At 46.9% G+C, this 20,041-nt stretch overlaps 1 protein-coding gene across 4 annotated transcripts in view; it reads right to left on the bottom strand.

Annotated features, from left to right (window-relative positions):
• The window catches only part of LOC139053363 (uncharacterized), a 200,738-nt gene that overhangs the window by 131,369 nt on the left and 49,328 nt on the right, over positions 1 to 20,041 (bottom strand). For all 4 annotated transcript variants that reach the window (XM_070530374.1, XM_070530375.1, XM_070530376.1 and 1 more), the window contains one exon: positions 12,900 to 13,097. In XM_070530374.1, coding sequence (XP_070386475.1) covers positions 12,900 to 13,097 — 198 coding nt within the window. The remainder of the gene's footprint in view (positions 1 to 12,899; positions 13,098 to 20,041) is intronic.

The raw sequence follows: 20,041 nt of genomic DNA, 5'->3' as shown, positions 1-20,041 counted from the left end.
TCTATCTGCTTACTCTGCGGCGTCCACACGGGCCACGTCGTTGGCACTACGAAATATATTGTGAAGAGCTCTCACTCTTGCGTTTCTTCGATGTTGGGGAATCTCCGGGTACATGTTTCTGGGTATTGGGGGTATTGATAGATGTTCCGTTGTTTTTGCTGGGATGTTTCTCCGCACTCCGTGCTGTGCTTCGTAGGTTATTCCAATGTCATCTAAGATGTGTCTCACCGTCAAACTCTGTGTAAGAATTTCACACTGCGCTACTCGCTGCCCCTCAATAAGTTCGTCTAGTGTGTTGTGCACACCGAGCGCCAAGAAATTCTCGTATGACGTATTTGCCGCAAGTCCCAGCGCTTGCTTCTACGCCCTTCTAATAGTGGCTTTCTCCGCAGCGTAGAGCTTGAGGTAAGGGACCAGATATAGAATGCGACTGATTGCGAATGTTTCTATTATTCGGATGAGATTGTGCTCTTTCATGTCATAGTGCCTTTCGGTTATCCGCTTTAATAATCTGAATGTTTGTTGAACCTAATTTTCAACTAGTCTAATGGTTTTTCCTTTATGGCCGTATTCGGGTATGCGGAGTCCCAGTATTCTCTGGCTCTGCACTATCGGTATCGTGGTGCCTTCTACTGTGACCACAATGCCCGGCCTTTCCTTAACGCTTTTCCACCCCGCTATGTAAGTCTATACAACAGAAGTTCTGATTTTTGCGAGGAGCATCTCAGTCCCTTGTCTCTTACGTAGCCTTCGACCGTGTTTACTGCTGTGTGAAGGATATCTTCCACATGCCCATCGCTTCCACACGCCACCCAAAGGGTGATGCCGTCCACGTATAGGCTTTGTCAAAGTCCTTCCATCTTTTTGAGTCTCGCAGGAAGACCGATCATTGCCACGTTGAATAGAAAGGGAGATAGGATACCCCTGCGGGGTACCCTATTACCAAGTTTGAGCACATTCGATTTGGATTCTCCAATTGAAATCTTTGCGGTAAGATCCGTCAAGAAGCCATTGATGTACGCGAAAGTTTTACGTCCTACATCCAGCTTTTGGAGATGTTTTAGTATTGCTTTGTGCGTGACGGTGTCAAAGGCCTTAGTTAGATCAAGGCCTAGGGTTCTGTTTTTTTCTTCTTAACCTTGTCGGGAACAAACATGGCAATTCAATGAAGACAAATCTTTTTGAGTTTCCACCACAGAACATTCACGTTATCTTCAACTTGAAACCATCCAGATTCTTTCCCAAATAGCGTGAAATACACTCATCTTCCGCCCTGTCGACGTCTTTCACAACAATCTCGCCATTGCTTTGGCCAGAACACTCTTGAACGGAAGAGGTGGCCAATATAAACTCGTGATGAGAAAGCCCATGCATGACATCAAGAGAGTCACATGTAATAACAGAACTTCCAAGCAATGAATCAAGATTAGGTCTTGCAGTAGCAGTGATTCTAGTGGGGGCAGTAACAACCTGTGCTAGACTACATGAAAGTGCAATGTTCATAAGAATCTCGGAGTGCCCAGGATTCATAAGGATTGTCATCATGGTTGATCAATCAAAATATGGTGAATTAATATCACCGGCTAACACAAATGTTACGTCCTTAGCTCGGAAACGATGTACATAATCGTGGAGTTGCTCGACAATTCCCGGATCTGCGTCGGAGGGCGGTATACAATACGGATAACAATGGAATTACCATAAAAATCTATTTTACAGAAGAGGCCTTTGTGTTTCGGAATAGCAATTAAAATTGTCCTGTTTTTGCTCTCCTTAAGTACAATTACAATTCCACCCCTCAGGATTGTCTGTCACGCCTAAATATGTTGTAGGATGGGGTATCGATTTCAATATCGAACGCTCCAGCATGTAACCAGGTCTCTGTCAGCAACCTAACCTCTGGGTCGAGTCATAAAGGAGCGCTTAAATTTCGGCTATTTTGTTCACGATGCTTTGCAGATTAAAAGATAGCAAGCGCAAATCACAGGCTTTAGTTTCCTGTCACTTCCATGTTCCATTTGCGGCCCTTCGCCGGGTGATCATTCGAGTATTGCTGGGTGCATCCTGACTTCCATAGTCCTGTGTTGTGCCGCCACTCAAATCTGTACATTGATAAAATTCTGCTCACTGAAGCTTTCCAAGAGTTCAGACTCAGTCAACTCCAGATAATGACCGCCCGAGAAAACGCAGCGGGGGATGTTCAAAATTCGGTGCGCGGTTACTATTAATTGGGTCTCCCCAAATGATATTAGCTTTGGCAGTTTCTCAATTTGCTTCAGATTGTGCAGCTCCAAGAGGAGATCACCGCTTGCCGTCCTCGATGCCTTATATCCTGGGCCAAACACTTCATTCAAAGAGAGAGAGAGAGAGAGAAAACATTTATTTATCATGAGTTTGGGCGACTTCCTCGCAGGGTGGAGCCCTTAGTTCAGGGCCCCATTGGCTCGCGCCACCCCGCGTGCCCGCCGAATCAGCCGTCGCTGCTCTTGCGGGTCTGAACTGCTCTGCGCAGTCTCCCAGGAGGAAGGGGAAGGTGAAGGAATAGGGGAGTAGCCCGGAGGGTGTGGGCACTCCCAGGTGCAATGATATACTGTGGGCTTTGCTCCACAATAGGGACAGTATGAGAGATATTGTGGGGGTGGAAGAGGTGAAGATAAAAGAGGCAGGAAAGTGTTTGAAACAAAGAACGGTGAAATGATTCGCACTGCTTTGTCTGCTTTTCCGAGTGAATTACATGGAAACGGGAGAAGTTGTGGACATGACGACTGAAAAACTGGAAGACAACTTCGGTGCGCCCTCGTCTCTGAGGGCGATCAGGAAGTTTGGGGAAAGCGCTCTCCATAAGCATAGATGGGATTTTAAACGGCGATGCCAACCGCCCACCATCGAGCCCAACAGTGGGACATGACTAAGGTTCCTGCAAGGGCAGGCCTGCCAACGCCAACCGTACATCGCTGCTATAACCACTTATAGCATAACCAAGACTGTCTAGCCACACAAGGCTAACCCTTGCCGCCGGGAAATTCAGAAGTGAGGAGAAGTGAAGACAGAAAAGGTGAAAGGCGGGACAGAAAGACGAAGATTTACGAGGAGGACTGGAAAAGGCGACTGCCAATTTCCTCCAGCTGGGCCAGTCTGGCGGCGCTGTCGTTGGGAAGCGGAGGTCAAAGGGATGCTAGGCCTCCGTCGGGGTCCTTAAAGGTCCGAACACGTAGCATCGGCTCCACCTCAGGATCCTGCTTTCCCAAGATACGCGCGGGAGGGTCCAACCCTCACGTGTTCGGCTACGTGGTGTCGCAACAAAGCAAACGCTTGCACACGCAGACGCCCCTACGGGGACCATTACAGTACTCATCTGTTGTAAATTATGTGGGTGTATACCTCGACAGCAATCTTTTTAGGGACACCCGCCTTACTGCGAAAAAACTTTTCTGCACATCATGTATAGTGTAAACTATAAAATATTATACGCCCTTGGCGGTAAAGAAAATGATAACACGCTTCAAACTATAGACTCCCGCGACATACAATAACAATTCACAGGCACTGTGCAGTTCGCTTACACAACAGAATAAGTGCTATGGCGCACTCGGTCTTCAAGAATGTACCTTATGATCTGAGCCTTAAACCTGACGCAGATCTCCTCAAAATACTTTTGATGCCATATTTCTCTGATCTCTTGATACAAACTGTACTTTTAAAACACTTCCAGTCCAATGAATTCCTAGTTCCGTATGTCTTTTTCCGCTATTTATAGCTCAAAGAACGCCTTCAAAGGCCCCGTTGTTCCATAGTTACGGCACTAGAGCATGCACTCATTATGTTCAAACTTACTTTAATAAATTACCCTGGAACACCTTCGGACCGGAGATGAAATAAAAGTTAGACTGCTAAGGCGCACCCGTTTGTCGATGCGTATTTTTTTCTTTGTGTACCGTTATTCCTTGTGTCTGTGTATGTACAATACTTTTGAACCACGACAGGCTGAATGATATTCGCTTAGCTAGTATCGTATCGTCACTCTTGTTTACGCGCATCGCTGCCCTTCTGTGTTTCATTATACTCAATGAAAATTTATTTCATGGATTCTGAATAAACATTTCTTATTTTGTTTTTTGTGTACTGTCCTCAACCACGCTGCCTAATATTATTCTAATAATGTACCGTATATGGTTTTGCTGCCCGGCAGGCTCTGCCAATGAATCATACAATTGCTTTGACAAGCCTCAATAATTGTGCTATCTTTATGAGTGGCAGAAGATGTATTATTATTATTATTATAATTATTATTATTATTATTATTATTATTATTATTATTATTATTATTATTATTATTATTATTATTATACAGACAACCTTCTGGGCCAATTCATATCTGTGTATCTTTGCGCCAGCAACAATGGGTGTTTCCTGCCGCGAAAGCAGAGCGACCAATAACAATTCACATTTGCTTAGTTCAAATTACCTTGGCCAATGACATCACTATTTTATACATGTGCTTAAATTAAAAGTATTCTTGTTCATAATTAAAGAGAGAACACAGGTGGTGCACCTATAAATAGTACCACACACAAACCGATGCTGTATTCATATACCTAGACATTTTATTGTGAGTGATCTTATTTAGCCGGGACAACTTACCAGACTTAGAACGCTGCATGCTCTAGTACTCACCTTGGATGGGATCAAACATGCCCCCATTTTATTTCAATTTCCCGTTTGATGGCGTATATTTGGTGACGAAAAATGTTGGAAAAGCATATGAAAAATATTCGTATATAAACACACTGAACGTTTGATTCGAGCACATGACTGTAATTGCAAAAGTTTCAATTGATCCCACACCCGCAGTGTTTGACTATGTGCAGAGAACCTGTCCCGGTGAGTGTTAGTCAACACCACTTATGGCCATGATTCTGAATACAGAGTACCGCTATGGATGATGGCGTCACATAGCATGAGAACATATTAATATGATATCATCGAGCGATGCTCAAGGTACGAGCCGCCGCGAGAGCGACAACGAAGTGCGCCTGTGCCCTTGGCGAAAGCGAGTGTCGGACTGACGGTCTGGCTCCAGTGTAAATAGCCTATATATAGCCTCTTTCATCTGTGTCTTCCCACACATAAAATTCTGGTCGAGGTCAGCGATCTCCCTCCTGACCCCGGAACTCCGGAGTGGTCGGTACATCGACCTTGTCCCCATGCCTCCCGGTGACGAGACCGCCTCTGCAACGGCGTCGGCTTGTCCGCCTGCTCCAATCATCACGGTTGCCCAACATCGCGCCCATGGTGTGTTCTCTGGCCAGGAGGGACAGGACTTTGACGACTGGATCCAGCTCTATGAACACTCCGGTGCTAATAACAGGTGAGACCGAACGATCATGCTCGCCAATGTAATCTTTTATCTCGGCGGCACGCCAGGCGTGTGGCACCAAACGCATGACGACGAGATAACCAGTTGGGACAGTTTCAAAGAAAAGCTCAGGAAACTGTTCAGGGACCCCATTTGGTGCAAGGCTGCCGCGAGGAACGCTCTAGCGTCTCGCGTTCAGACATCTTTGGAGCCGTACGTTTCATACATCCCCGACGTCTTGGCTCTATGCCGCAAAGCTGAAGATACTATGTCTGAAGCAGACAAAGTGTCGCATGTGCTAAGAGGCATCGCCGACGATGCTTTCAATCTGCATGTTTTCTGCCACGTCTCGACAATCGACGCCATCATCAAAGAATGCCATCGCCTTGAACAAGCTAAGAGCCGCCGTATCCCACATCACATCACGCGGCTACCCAACACTACTGCTACGTCGACATGTGAGGGTAGACCGCGTCAGACCACCCCCTGTGACGACGTAACCCGTATTGTTCGCCGCGAGCTCGAGGCCGCCTGTTCGCCAGTTTTCTGCGCGACGCCTCCCGATCCACCAGCAACCACGATTGCGTTGACTCAGGCCGTTGTCAGACAAGAATTCGAGAACATGAGTCTAAACTCCGTGCGTTCATCGTCTCCACCCACGGTTCCCCAGTTCTCTAGCAGCCCTCCTCGTCCCCGGCAGTCCTTTTCTGCCACTTCTCGCCGCAACCCGTCCGAATGGCGTGCCCCTAATGACAACAGGCCGATCTGCGTCCATTGTAGTTGCATCGGCCACGTCGCTCGTCACTGCCGCAACCGATGGCCACCACCTCCTCGGTCATACACCGCCGCTCATTCCCGCGCCTTTCGACCTTCTGTTCCCTATGCCACCCGCCATGAGCCCATTGCCGCTGATGCTCCTGCCCCGAACCTCGCTACAGCCGCTCGACGCCATCAATCTCGTTCGCCCCAACCCCGTCGCTTCTCTCCGTCGCCTATCGCCTCCCGGATCCTGCCGGAAAACCAGGCACTGCAGCTTCTGGAGGTGAAGTTGCGTTGTCCAACCTGCCCTCAAATCCTCTGCTCACGTTACATGCGGACCAAAACCTTGTTGACGTTCACGTTGATGGTTATCCTGTCACGGCATCCATAGATACAGGTGCACATCTTTCTTTTATGAGTACTGCCTTCCGACGACGACTGAACAAGCTCCTCACCCCAGCGTTGGTACGCGTTGTCCGCGTTGCCAATAGTGGTGCTGTGCCTATCATCGGTATGTGTAAGCACGTGTTAGCATCGCCGGCCGCCACACTCCTGTCCTCTTCACCGTGACTGCTCACTGCCCCCACAGCCTCATTCTCGGCCTCAATTTTCTCTCCCCGCATTCTGCCCTTATTGAGTGCTCTGCTAGTACCCTTCGCCTTGAGCTGCCGATTCTCACAGGGCCTTCTGACGCACCCCAGTGCCGCCTAGGCCCCACTTGCTTTATTCGCCTGCCACCAACGTCAATAGCCTATATTGAACTCTTGCGTTCTCCACCAGTCCCTGATGGCGAGTACCTCGTCACTCCTCTGCCCGACATTACACTACAGTATGGCGTTACCGTGCCTCCGAGTATACTTACTATTACTTCCAACCGCACTTTCATGCCTATCTCTAACTTTGGATGGGCTAAACAAATTCTACCGCAAGGTATTTGCCTTGCCAACGTTGATTGTCTCGGCGACCATCACGTGACAACTTTATCGAGCGACGCTTCTTGCGAGCTTAACAGGCCCATCGTGCCAGCCTCCGCCGCCGATCCCAAGATACAGAAAATGGTTGCGACGGAGCTGTTTTCTGCGCAGGCTGAATGCCTTTACCAAGTATTAGTGCCCTATCGCGATATTTTCGACTTCGACGATCGCCCTTCAGGCCAGACGCTCGCGGTCAAGCATCGTATTCTTACTGGCGATGCTACTCCTATTCACCGATGACCGTATTGAGTTTCTGCGTCAGAACGCCGAGTAATTCAAAGTGAAGTGAACAAAATGCCAGATAAAAACATCATTGAGCCTTCTTCGAGTCGCTGGGCGTAACCTGTGGTGTTGGTTAAAAATAAGGACGGAAAATGGCACGTGTGTGTAGACTACTGTCATATGAACAACATTACTAAGAGGGATGTCTACGCGCCCCAACGTAGAGACGGTGCCCTTCACTGCCTCCACGGTTCCAGCTATTTCTCTTCTATTGATATTCGTTGTGGATACTGACAGACTGCTGCTGACGGTATGGACAGAGAAAAAAACCGCGTTCATCACACCTGATGGCCTATGCAATTTTAAAGTAATGCCGTTCGGATTATGCAACGCCCCTGCCAACTTTGAGCGCATGACGGACTTCTCGCTCCGAGGTTTCAAATGGTCCACATGTCTCTGCTACCTCGACGACGTCATCGACTTTTCGCCCACGTTCGGCACTCACCTTGAGCGTCCAAAAGCATTATTTGATGTCTTTCGAAAGGCGAAGCTGCAACACAACTCGAACAAATGTCGTTTCGGCCGTCGCCAAATTACTGTTCAGGGCCACCTTGTTGACGCCTCGAGAGTACAGCCTGATCCCGACAAAACTCGCACTGTCCGAGACTTTCCAGTTCCGAAGACAGCTGCAGACGTTCGAAGTTTTGCAGGGCTATGCTCGTGCATTCCTCGTTTTGTTCAAGATTTTGCGGCAATTGCTAGACCCCTCACTAATATTTTGATGAAAAGCGTACAATTCTTGTAGGGTACTGCAGAAGCCGCCGCCTTCTCTCGCCTCGTCACTCTTCTCACCTCACCACCCATTCTCGCCCACTTCTACCCTGATGCCCCTATAGAATTGCATACAGATGCCAGCGGTCATAGAGTAGGTGCCGTCTTAGTATCACAGCATCAGCATGGCCAGGAACGCGTTATTACTTATGTGAGCCGCCTCCTCATACCATCGGAGCGCAACTATTATTTTACGGAACGAGAATGCCTTGCTGTAGTCTGGGTGGTTGCGAAGTTCCGTCCTTACCTTTACGGTCACCCTTTTTCCGTAGTCACTAACCATCATACCCTCTGCTGGCTCTTATCGCTAAAAGATCCCACAGGCCGGCTTGGTCGGTGGGCTTTGAGGCTGCAAGAATATCCATATACCGCTGTCGACAAGCCTGGCCGCTTGCACCAAGACGCTGACAGCTTGTCCAGTTACCCTGTTCACGACCCTGACTTCTTCAATATTACCAGTGCTGCTTGCGTAATCTCTGTATCACAGCTTCTTCATTTTGCCGACGAGCAACGTCGTGACGCCTACATCAGAGCACTCATCGACCGTTCTGAACACTCTCCAGCTGAAGCCACTCTACGCGTCTTCGTCCTCCGAGATGGTACTCTGTACCGTCGTTAACTTCATCCGGACGGCTCTCAGTTCCTACTTGTCATACCTAAACACCTCCGCTCAACCGTTCTAGAAGTGCTTCAAGACGCCCCAACGGCAGGACACCTCAGCGTATCTCGAACCTATGACCTGTACGTCGCCGTCTTTTCTAGCCTGGACTTGCCCGTTCCGTAGGACGTTAGGTCGCTGCTTGTGAATTTTGCCAACGACGCAAGAAGCCTTCGGAGCTCCCCGCTGGTTAACTGCAGCCACTCGACATCCCTGCCCTGCCTTTCCATCGCGTCGGCTTAGACCTCGTCAAATTACGGAATCTACATCAGGAAACTAGGGGGTTGCACTCGCGGCGGACTACGCGACCCGCTACGCCGTAACCCGCGCTCTTCCGACGAGTTGCGCAACTGATGTTACGGACTTCCTCCTGCATGATATAATTTTGATTCATGGTGCTCCGCGTCAATTGCTAACAGACCGTGACAGTACGTTCCTCCTTAGCCAAAGTCATTGACGATATCATGCGTGCCTGCTCAATAAAGCATGAATTTATCACCGCCTACAACCCTAAAACGAACGGCCTCACTGAGCGTTTGAACCAAACCCTTACTGACATGCTATCAAAACACGTTTCAGACGAACGCAACGACTGGGACCAGGCTCTACCTTACATTATCTATGCGTACAACTTTTCCCGTCTCGAAACTGCTGGCTTTTCACCTTTTTACCACTTGTATGGCCGCGAACCGACGCTACCACTGGACGCTGCTTCCGTCCACCACAGCTTCAAGTAGCGCTTATGCCCGTGACGTTATCGCCCATGCTGACCAAGCTCGCCAACTTGCGCGCGCTCGTCGATAATTCTCTCAAGGCAAACAAAAGCAACGCTACGACCTCCGTCACCGTGACGTCCACTTTGTGCTCGGCACCCTCGTGTTGCTTTGGTCACCATCGCGTAAAGTTGGCCTGTGTGAAAAACTGCTTTCCTGCTACACTGGCCCATATCGCGTGCTCCACCAAGTGACCGATGTCACCTGTGAAATCGTTCTAGCCACGCCCACTACATCCTCCGCTGTGACAATCAATGACATTGTACACGTCGCCCGATTCAAACGCTGCAACTCTCCTTGCGCCTTGGTTATTTAACAGCACCGTGATGGTGCTTTTGTGGCCGGGGTGTAGTATTACGATATCATCGAGCGAAGCTCAAAGGACGAGCCGCGGCGAGAACAACGACGAAGTGGGTCTTGGCGCGAGCGAGTGTCGGCCTGACGGTCTGGCTCCAGTGTAAATAGCCTGTATATGGCCTCTTTCATCTGTGTCTTCCCACACATAACAATATTTTTGAGGACGCACTGCCCAATACACCCCTCTATGCTACTCGAAGACATCAAACCTGCTGAATTGTTCCCGTTCGCGATAAATAAACCAGAGAGGAAACAAAGAGCCCAGCTTTTTGTTAGCCAGAACCATCTGAAGTAACCAGTAGAAAAAGCAATGGGAAGTATGGGGTAACTTATTCGTTCATTTTATAGGAAATATAGAAATGGTCTTGGCAAACAAATTTACACGTCCTCCAAAACATAAGTTGTCGCTGGTGGGATCCAAAACCACACACTCTGCAGTACGTAGGGGAGGAACGCCACGTACTTATCGCATTACAGTACCATGACTTAAGTAGAGTCACATTGTTATGAGCTGCAAATTGTGCAGTCTTACGAGAAATGTACCGTTAATGCAGCACCAACCAGCTCAATGCTCAGCCCTGAAGGACCAAGGTATGCGTGATCAGGAGGGGGCGAGTGGTCCAGCTTTTGTGCCTTTGTGCACAAGACCCCTGTGTTGTGTGTTAGCTGATACCAACTTACGCCTGTATATTTTACAATTTCATCACTTCACCTACTTTTCTACGTCCTCGACGACGCTTCCCTCCCCATGGCAGCCATTATGTAATTGTAATGGCTCCTCGGTGATCGGACCTACCAGCAACATCGCCTGCCCAGCTGCACTTTTTTTCTCCTAATGTCGATTAGAATATGGACCATACCCATTTTCTCACTTATCTACACTGCTGTATCCCTGTCTGTTAATGTTACGTCAAAACATTTTCATTTCGTTGTTCTTTATACTGTCGTAATATTGCTCGCGAGCCTATATTCAACACCTTTGCATTCAAGCAGCAACGAAAAGACAAATGTTAGGTGTCACATTACGAGACAGGGAAAGTTGTGCAGATCAGAGAGCAAAGAGGAATAGCTGATTTTATAATTTCCTTTAGGAGAAAAAGTGCCGCCTGGCACGCCATGTAACGCTTAGGCCCGATAACCGACGGACCATTACAGTGACAAAATGGATTCCAGTGGAAAGGAAGCGGCGCCAGTGATGCATAAAGTTAGGTGTGGGTATGGAATTGCAAAACTTTCCGATAGAAGTTTTTCGCCATAGACGTTTTATGGCATATAATAACACCAGCACAATGCAATACTTGTGAACTCTTTTTCTACGACAGTCGCAAGCTCCCATTCAGAATGCGGTAATAACAGCTGTAATCAATCCAACCGTATTTATAATCTCTCATAAACTTTGTTTTCTTGATCTGAATCCCCTGTGAGCAATTACCATGTCTACTAAACACAATGCTTCTCTTCAGCATTTATCCTTCAACAATAGTTTTACACGTTCTTGGTTAAGGTCCTCAATAAAGAACAGGCCAATGTTATCTGCAAACCGGAGGTTGTTGAGGCATTCTCCGTTATTCCTCACTCCTCCGACATTCCAGTCTAATAGGTTGAATACTTCATCCAAGTACTTAGTGATTAGAATTTGAAACAGTGGGTTCTTATTTGACCACTTTCTTCATTGGCAGTTTTTTTCCTTTTCTATTCGAGAAAGAAGGTTGCTGTGAAAGCACTGTATATATTTTCTGAGATATTCACGTCTGGTATTGTTACTCCATGATTACGCAATATTTCCATAAATGCTGGTGCTTCCACTGAATCAGATGCCTTCTACAACGATATAGATAACCTGATTGTACACCACGAATTTCTTAATTGCCTGATTGATGACTTGCGCTTGATCCCAAGCCAAAAGGAAAAAAGGAGGGAAATATTTTCTAGCGTATTTCCTCCAACTTTCATTAAAATGACCGTTATTTCATTTCCTCCTGCCGCTTTCCTTGCGGACATATCCTGCATTTCCCTTATACTTCATCGCCAGTTATAGAAGTAGCCTGTCTATCCTGTTCATCACTACTTTCCACTAAGGTTTCATGGCTGCTCTGGTTAAATGAAAGGCCATTAACAATTACTTAGTTGCTTTTATAACACCATCGAAAATATTAATGACATTTCCCAGCTTGTCTTTCAAGTCATACATGTAGCCTTCTCCCATACTAAGTTTTATCTCACTGATTTTATGCTGGAACCTTTTATTGCTTTTTCAAACTTTCCTTCATAATAAATTCGAATATCGGTGACTCTCTTGTTTGTGAGTACTCAAATTTCAGCTACTTGTATGTTATCTGGTGAGTTATACACTTTCAAGCTTTGTCCTTTCTTTATTAGGTCCTTCATTACTTGCGATAGGCTACCAACTATTTGCCTTGGTTCCTTAATCCCTCCCTTGCATTGCTCATTCGGAATTCTGAAAAGTGAGGGTTTGTCTCTCTACCTCGATGTTATCTTGATGTTTCTGCTCTTAAACTGGATTGTTGGGAGCTCCAGCCTGAAGTCGTCTAATGTTACCCTTCCTTCGTCTTTGTTGGAAACATTGTTGACTAACTTTGCACATTTCTTCCAACTTGATACCCATCCTAGACCTCACTAGCCTATGGTCGTGGCGCTTTACCGTACCTGACGATTCTGCGTTATCTAATAAGTTCGGAATTCCAGAGAATGTGAAATCTGTTTGACTCATTATTTCTCCATTAGCGGTGTCGGAGATCGCGGAGCGAGGCTTTACTCCTGCATTGAACATAAAGATGTGCTGCACATGATAGAAGCAATTATATGCATCGGTGAAGGAATAATATAATTTTTAAGCATCTGAGTAAAAAATTTCATTTCTTTGGCCTTCCCTTGTCTAGGGCTCTCGTAAATGCACTCGATGCTAAAAGTAGCAGCTGCGCAGGATACTTTGCGCAAGAACAACTTACGAGTTGTAGTGGTAGATGTTGATGGCGTAGGGCCGCTGGGAATGGCTGTGCTGGTCATTTCAATGATTGTCGATAGCGTGCTCATTGGTGGTGGTGGCGTGGGGAGTGGTGCCGTTGGTGTCGCAACTGAAATCGCAGGCTCAAATGTGCTCAGGGTAGGGGTTGCTTCACCTCCAGAAGGCGTCATCGGAGAAGTTTCTGTAGAAGCAGAAATTTTTTAGTCATTCGATGTCAGCGTAGAGATTATTCTATTATCTTTTGCATGTGAAAGACTGCAAAGTGGAAAATGCGCAATATCGTTTTTTCAGCCTCACCCAAGAAATTTCGCCGTTTTATCTAAGGCCTGCTAGTGAGTAAATATTGCTGAAACGAACTCAAAAACTTTAGGAAAATGAATAAAAAAAGGAAGCTTGATTTTTCATCAAGAACGCGCACCTGCAAAGGAAGTGCACTATACCAAGTGAAAAAATTCATCATCGTGTGCGGATAATTCAAGTACACCACGCCGCTTGTATGCGATAAAATGAAAACATGAAACATTGTACATTGTCGGCACACGTAATATGGCAAATATGGCAATATTGCAAGTCACTAACCATCATACTCTCTGCCGGCTTTCATCGCTAAAGGATCCTACACGCCGGCTTGGTCGATGGGCTTTGAGGGTACAAGAATTTTCATATTCCGTGGTCTACAAGTCTGGCCGCCTGCACCAAGACGCTGACAGCTTGTCGCGTTACCCTGTTCACGACCCCGACTTCTCAAATATTACCAGCGCTGCTTGCGTATTCTCTGTATCGCAGCTGCCTCATTTCCCCGACGAGCAACGTCATGACGCCCACATCAGAGCACTCATCGACCATTTTGAACATCTCCGGCCGATGGCACTCTACGCCTCTTCGTCCTCCGAGACGGTACTCTGTACCGTCGTAACCTTCATCCGGATGGCTCTGAGTTCCTACTTGTCATACCTAAACACCTCCGCTCAACCGTACTAGAAGTGCTTCAGGACGCCCCAACGGCAGCACACCTCGGTGTATCTCGAACCTATGACCCTGTACGTCACCGTTTTTTGTGGCCGGGCCTTGCCCGTTCCGTACGACGTTACGTCGCCGCTTGTGAACTCTGCCAACGACGCAAGCAGCCTTCGCAGCTCCCCGCTGGTTACCTGCAGCCGCCCGACATCCCTGCCCAGCCCTTGCGGCATGTCGGCTTAGACCTTCTCGACCAATTTCCGGAATCTACGTCAGGAAACAAGTGGGTTGCAGTCGCGGCGGACTACGCGACCCACTACGCCGTAACCCGCGCTCTTCCGACCAGTTGCGCAACTGATGTTACGGGCTTCCTCCTGCATGATATCATTTTGATTCATGGTGCTCCGCGTCAATTGCTAACAGACCGTTACCGTACGTTCGTTCTTAGCCAAAGTCATTGACGACATCATGCGTGCCTGCTCAATAAAGCATAAATTTATCACCTCCTACAACCCTAAAGCGAACGGCCTCACTGAGCGTTTGAACCAAACCCTTACTGACATGCTATCCAAACACGTTTCAGACGAACGCCACGACTGGGACCAGGCTCTACCTTACATTATCTTTGCGTACAACTCTTCCCGTCTCGAAACTGCTGGCTTCTCACCTTTTTACCCCTTGTATGGCCGTGAACCGACGCTACCACTGGACGCTGCTTCCGTCCACCACAGCTTCAACTAGCGCTTATGACCGTGACGTTATCGCCCATGCTGACCAAGCTCGCCAACTTGCGCGCGCTCGTCTATAATTCTCTCAAGGCAAACAAAAGCAACGCTACGACCCCCTTCACCGCGATGTCCACTTTGTGCCCGGCATTATCGTCTTGCTTTGGTCACCATCGCGTAAAGTTGGCCTGTGTGACAAACTGCTTTCCTGCTACACAGGCCCATACCGCGTGCTCCACCACGTGACCGATGTCACCTGTGAAATTGTTCTAGCCACGCCCACTACATCCTCCGCTGTGACAACGAATGTCATTGTCCACGTCGCCTGACTCAAATCCTACAACTGTCCTTGCGGCTTGGTTATTAAACAGCACTGTGATGGTGCTTTTGCGGCCGGGGTGTAGTATTACGATATCATCGAGCGAAGCTCAAGGGACGAGACGTGGTGAGAACGACGACGGAGTGGGTCTCTGCCCTTAGGGCGAGCGAGTGTCGGCCTGACTGTCTGGCTTCAGTGTAAATAGCCTGTATATGACCTCTTTCATCTGTGTCTTCCCACACGTAATAATATTTTCGAGGACACCCGGCCCAATACACACCTGTATGCTACTCGAAGACATCAAACCTACCGAATGGTTCCAGTTCGCGATACGTACACGAGAGAGGGGAACAAAGAGCCCAGATTTTTGTTAGCTAGAACCATCTGAAGTAACCAGTCGAAAAAGCAATGGGAAGTATGGGGTAACTTATTAGTTCATTTTAATGGAAATATAGAAATGGTCATGGCAAACAAATGTACACGTCCTCTAAAACATATCTTGTCGCTGGTGGGATCCAAAACCACAAGCTCTGCAGTACGTAGAGGAGGAACGCCATGTAGTTATCGCATTACAGTGCCATGACATAAGTAGAGTCACATTGTTATGATCTGCAAATTCTGCAGTCTTACAATAAATGTGCCGTTAATGCAGCACCAACCAGCTCAACGCTCAGCCCTGAAGGAGAAAGGTATGCGTGATCAGGAGGGGGTGAGTGGTCCAGCTTTTGTGTCTTTGTGCACAAGACACCTGTGTTGTACGCTAGCTGATATCAACTTACGCCTGTAAGTCTTACAATTTCATCACTTCACCTAATTTTCTACGTCCTCGACGGCGCTTCCCTCCCCATGGCAGCTATTATGTAGTTCGAATGGTCCATCGGTTATCGGAAGTATCAGTAACATCGCCTGCCCAGCTCCATTTTTTTTCTCCTAATATCGATTAGAATGGGGACAATCCCCATTTTATCTCTTATCTACAGTGCTGTCTGCCTGTATCTTAATGTTACGTCAAACAATTTTTGTTTCATTGTTCAACATACGGTCGTAATATTGCTCTCGAGCTTATATTCAACACCCTTGCATTTAAGGAGCAACGAAAAGAAAAATGTTAAGTGTCACATTACGAGACAGAAAAATTTGTGAAAATCAGAGAGCAAACAGGAATAGCTGATTTTACAATTTTCTTTGGGAGAAAAAGTCCAACCTAGCACGCCTTGTAATGCTTAGGCTCGATAACCGACGAACCATTACAGGGACAAAACGGATTCCAGTGGAAAGGAAGCGGCGCCAGTGATGCATAAAGTTAGGTGTGGGTATGGAATTGCAAAACTTTCCGATAGAAGTTTTTCGCAATAGACGTTTTCAGCCATCTAATAACACCAGCACAATGCAACACTTGTGAACTCTTTTTCTGCGACAGTCGCAAGCTCCCATTCAGAATGCGGTAATGACAGCTGTAATAAATCCAACCGTATTTATATTCTCTCTTAAATTTTCTTTTCTTGATCTGAATCCCATGTGAGCAATTACCATGTCTACTAAACACAATCCTTCTCTTCAGCATTTATCCTTCAAAAATAGTCTTACGCGTTCTTGGTTAAGGTCCACAATAAAGAACGGGCCAATGTTATCTACAAAGCGAAGGTTGTTGAGGCATTCTCCGTTAGTCCTCACTCCTCCGACATTCCAGTCTAATAGGTTGAATACTTAATCCAAGTACTTAGATATTAGAATTTCAAACAGTGGGTTCTTATTTGACCACTTTCTTCATAGGCAGTTTCTTTTCCTTTTCTATTCGAGAAAGAAAGTTGCGGTGAAAGCACCCAGGCGGCACGTTAGGTTGGGCCAACGTTGGAAACATATTGGCACTTCTTGGCCCAATGACGGCCTAAGATTAACAGCGTGGTTCCAATATTGGCAGTGCCATTCTGATTCCTGGCCCAATGATGGCCTAAGGTTAACAGCGTGGCGCCAATATTGACTGTGCCATTCTGATAGAGATCCAATGTTGGCCCAATTTACACAGTCAGTAAACAATATTGGCTGTGCCATTCTGATAGAGAGCCAATGTTGGCCCAGTTTACACAGTCAATAAACAATATTGGCTGTGCCATTCTGATAGAGATCGAATGTTGGCCCAGTTTACACAGTCAGTAAACAATATTGGCACTGCCGTTCAACAAGGCGGCAATTATTGGACCGACTTTCGTATGGATTTGCCAATATGGGTTAATAGTTGGCTTTCTTTGGAGGACATTGGCCCGTAATACGCCAATTTTCGCCTTGTCGGCTTTTAGTGCTCTACGACTTGCTGAGATTGAACAACGTGTTTTGAAAACTAACGCACTGATCACAGGCACACTGTGCAGGAACCAGAAATATGTTCTCCCATGTCAACTCCATGAATGGTACACCGCCATTATTGCACTTCTAATTTACCGAAATGTGTCCCCTAAAGAGAAAAGCCAGTGTACCACGTAGCAAGCAGGGGAAGTCGCATAAATTTAGCCGCTGCTTTAGTGATCGTGAATAAGAACTTGAGCTTTCCATAAGAAGCAACGGTATTGAGAATTTGCCTGCGCATTGTATATTTTGCATGTACGCTCGTCGGCTTTAGTGGGTCAGGATTCTGAGGAGAATCGAGAATTACAGTGCCTAGAGCTGATGGAACCATTTTATATTGCATCGAGATGGAGCGCATATGTATTAGTAAAACTATTGTTTGTTTGTTTAGCATGCATGTCATGTTGCGGTGACATAATCATCATGCTCCTGGTATAATATATTTGTTTGTTCGTGCATGTGTAGTAAGCTCCTTGTTTGAATGCCTCTGACAGAAAAAAAAAATTAATTGCATGTTTTGGCATTTGCGTGTCAACAACCTCTTGTCTTTGCCTTTAGTAGGCACGACGCATTCCGGATTTCTTTTCTCGGCCTAGCATTCCGTCCTTCAGCCCCCCCTTGCCTCTCCCCCACGCACCCAGGTGAGCCTGGTCAATGCTATGAGTCAAGCGTTCACACAGCCATAAGCTGCTGTGTCGAATTAGGTGATCTCGGAAGCATGGGGGAAAGCGGCGGGGTCACTATTGTCCTCCTTGTCGCCCTCCGTCGCTGTCATCCCAAAATGCGGACGGGCTAGGTCCAGCGGGGGAAAGTGGCGTTTACGCCGTATTCTTTGTTCACCCTTTCCTTTCGCTCTTTCCTTCTATGCGTCGCTAGCACGCCGACTGGGTGCAACACCGCCTGAGTGCTTGCCGTCTTGTCCGTTCTTGCCAGCGCACTCCTCTCGTGAAAAATGCTCGCTTGCGGTCGTCATTCCTACTGAGAAGCCTACATCTTGAAATACGCAGCAATGTGGCCACGAATTTTTGTGAGTGTTAGAATTAATATAGGCGAAACAACAATTAGAAAAAAAGTCGGCGCCCGTGGCCACCGTCTTCGATGTGGAATGAACTCGGATACAAAGAAGCATGGAACTTACAATGGTGAGCGCATTTGTTTTGCGCATGTTATAAGTTTTATAAGGAGCAATATCACCCAAGCTATATCACCCAAGCAATATCACGCGTTATATATATTACTGAAACAGGCTTGGCTAATGTAGAGTGCCTGTAATTAAATAGCTCTTTTTATTTGCAGCTTTTGAATAGTTCCTGGAGTAGAACCACGTGTAAATCTCTGTGAATTTGACCCAAATTCCAGGACTATGATTTTATCAAGCCACGCGCGCGGCCTGATCCTGCTAGTGATACCGAGGAACCACGCTTCTTCTCACTGTTATGGGTCAAGCATCATTTCCAGCTGACAGTATTTCTTTCTTTTCGTATAATAAATGCCTCTTTTACTAGTGTTTCCTGACGGAACTTCTCGGTTTCCACAATAAAAATTTCGCACGAAGGCCGCATTGTGTCTACACAGTCTGAAACTAGGCTTTTTGTGCTGCAGCAGGTTTTGCTGCGATTTTTTAAGTATAAAGTGCTACGCTGACAAGGTGTGGGCTATAAAGAAAGCGGACGGATCCTGCGCATTTTATGTCTGTTCTAAACATTACGTTACACCTTGTACAAGGTATGCCATATATGCCGAAATATTAAGAAGTCTTACTTGACAAATCTCTTGCAAGAAAGTTTCTTGATTCACCCCTTCGAACTCCCTGCTCAGACTTATAATATTGTTGCAGTATGGCGATTTTTCAAATGAAAACGCTCCCACATACATTTGTCATACCAACATCTCTGATAATGTTTCTTTTTCTTTTACAGTGCAAGCATTTCCTAAAGCTAAACATTTCGACAGAATTGCCTGTCTGGTTGGGAAATTGATTAGAACTTGAGACTGACTCCAACCAAATAACTGAATTTTATTAGCCCGACGTTTCGGAGCCCATTCAGCTCCTTCTTCAGGGGGTTGTTCTTCGGGGGGGTGGCGGTGTGCCGCTTTTAAAGCGTCTTTTTTGAAGAAAGGAGGGGGGGGGAACAAGGGAGGTGGGGAGACACTTCACAGACCCCGCCCCCTTTCCTTTTGTTCCCCCCCCCACCTTTCCGTCTGTGAAGTGTCTCCCCACCTCCCTTGTTCCCCCCCCTCCTTTCTTCAAAAAAGACGCTTTAAAAGCGGCACACCGCCACCCCCCGAAGAACAACCCCCTGAAGAAGGAGCCGAATGGGCTCCGAAACGTCGGGCTAATAAAATTCAGTTATTTGGTTGGAGTCAGTCTCAAGTTCTAAGCATTTCCTCCAACATATGGTGTAGTCGCTATGGGATATGGTAGCAATATCAACGAAGCCACCACGCTATGGTGGTCCTCGGGGGCCTGATAAGCCCGCTGTCATACAAGCACTGACAAACCTGCCTACCGACGTCAGCTCCCTGCCCTGAAACCCCTGGCCAGCCCACCGTCCTCGGCACCTTGCCCAATTCTTATCCTGAGGGGGCAGTGCCTGTAAATAAACTGTTTGAAGATAACCGAGCGTCACCCATCTAGGTCCACGGAAAATGCCTATTTGTGAAAATTTATTCGCAAATAAACTGTCATAAACGTCAATTTCAGTATTCTTTTATTATTATTTGCAAGCATATATGGCTTCTGCTTCTTGACATCTTTTTGTCGAGCTTTCCTAGCTACTA

This window comes from Dermacentor albipictus, unplaced genomic scaffold (assembly GCF_038994185.2).
Source record: "Dermacentor albipictus isolate Rhodes 1998 colony unplaced genomic scaffold, USDA_Dalb.pri_finalv2 scaffold_98, whole genome shotgun sequence".
In the NCBI taxonomy this organism is placed as follows: Eukaryota; Metazoa; Arthropoda; class Arachnida; order Ixodida; family Ixodidae; genus Dermacentor; species Dermacentor albipictus.
The sequence above is the reverse complement of the archived record's forward strand: the minus strand, read 5'-3'. Positions and strand labels throughout refer to the sequence as shown.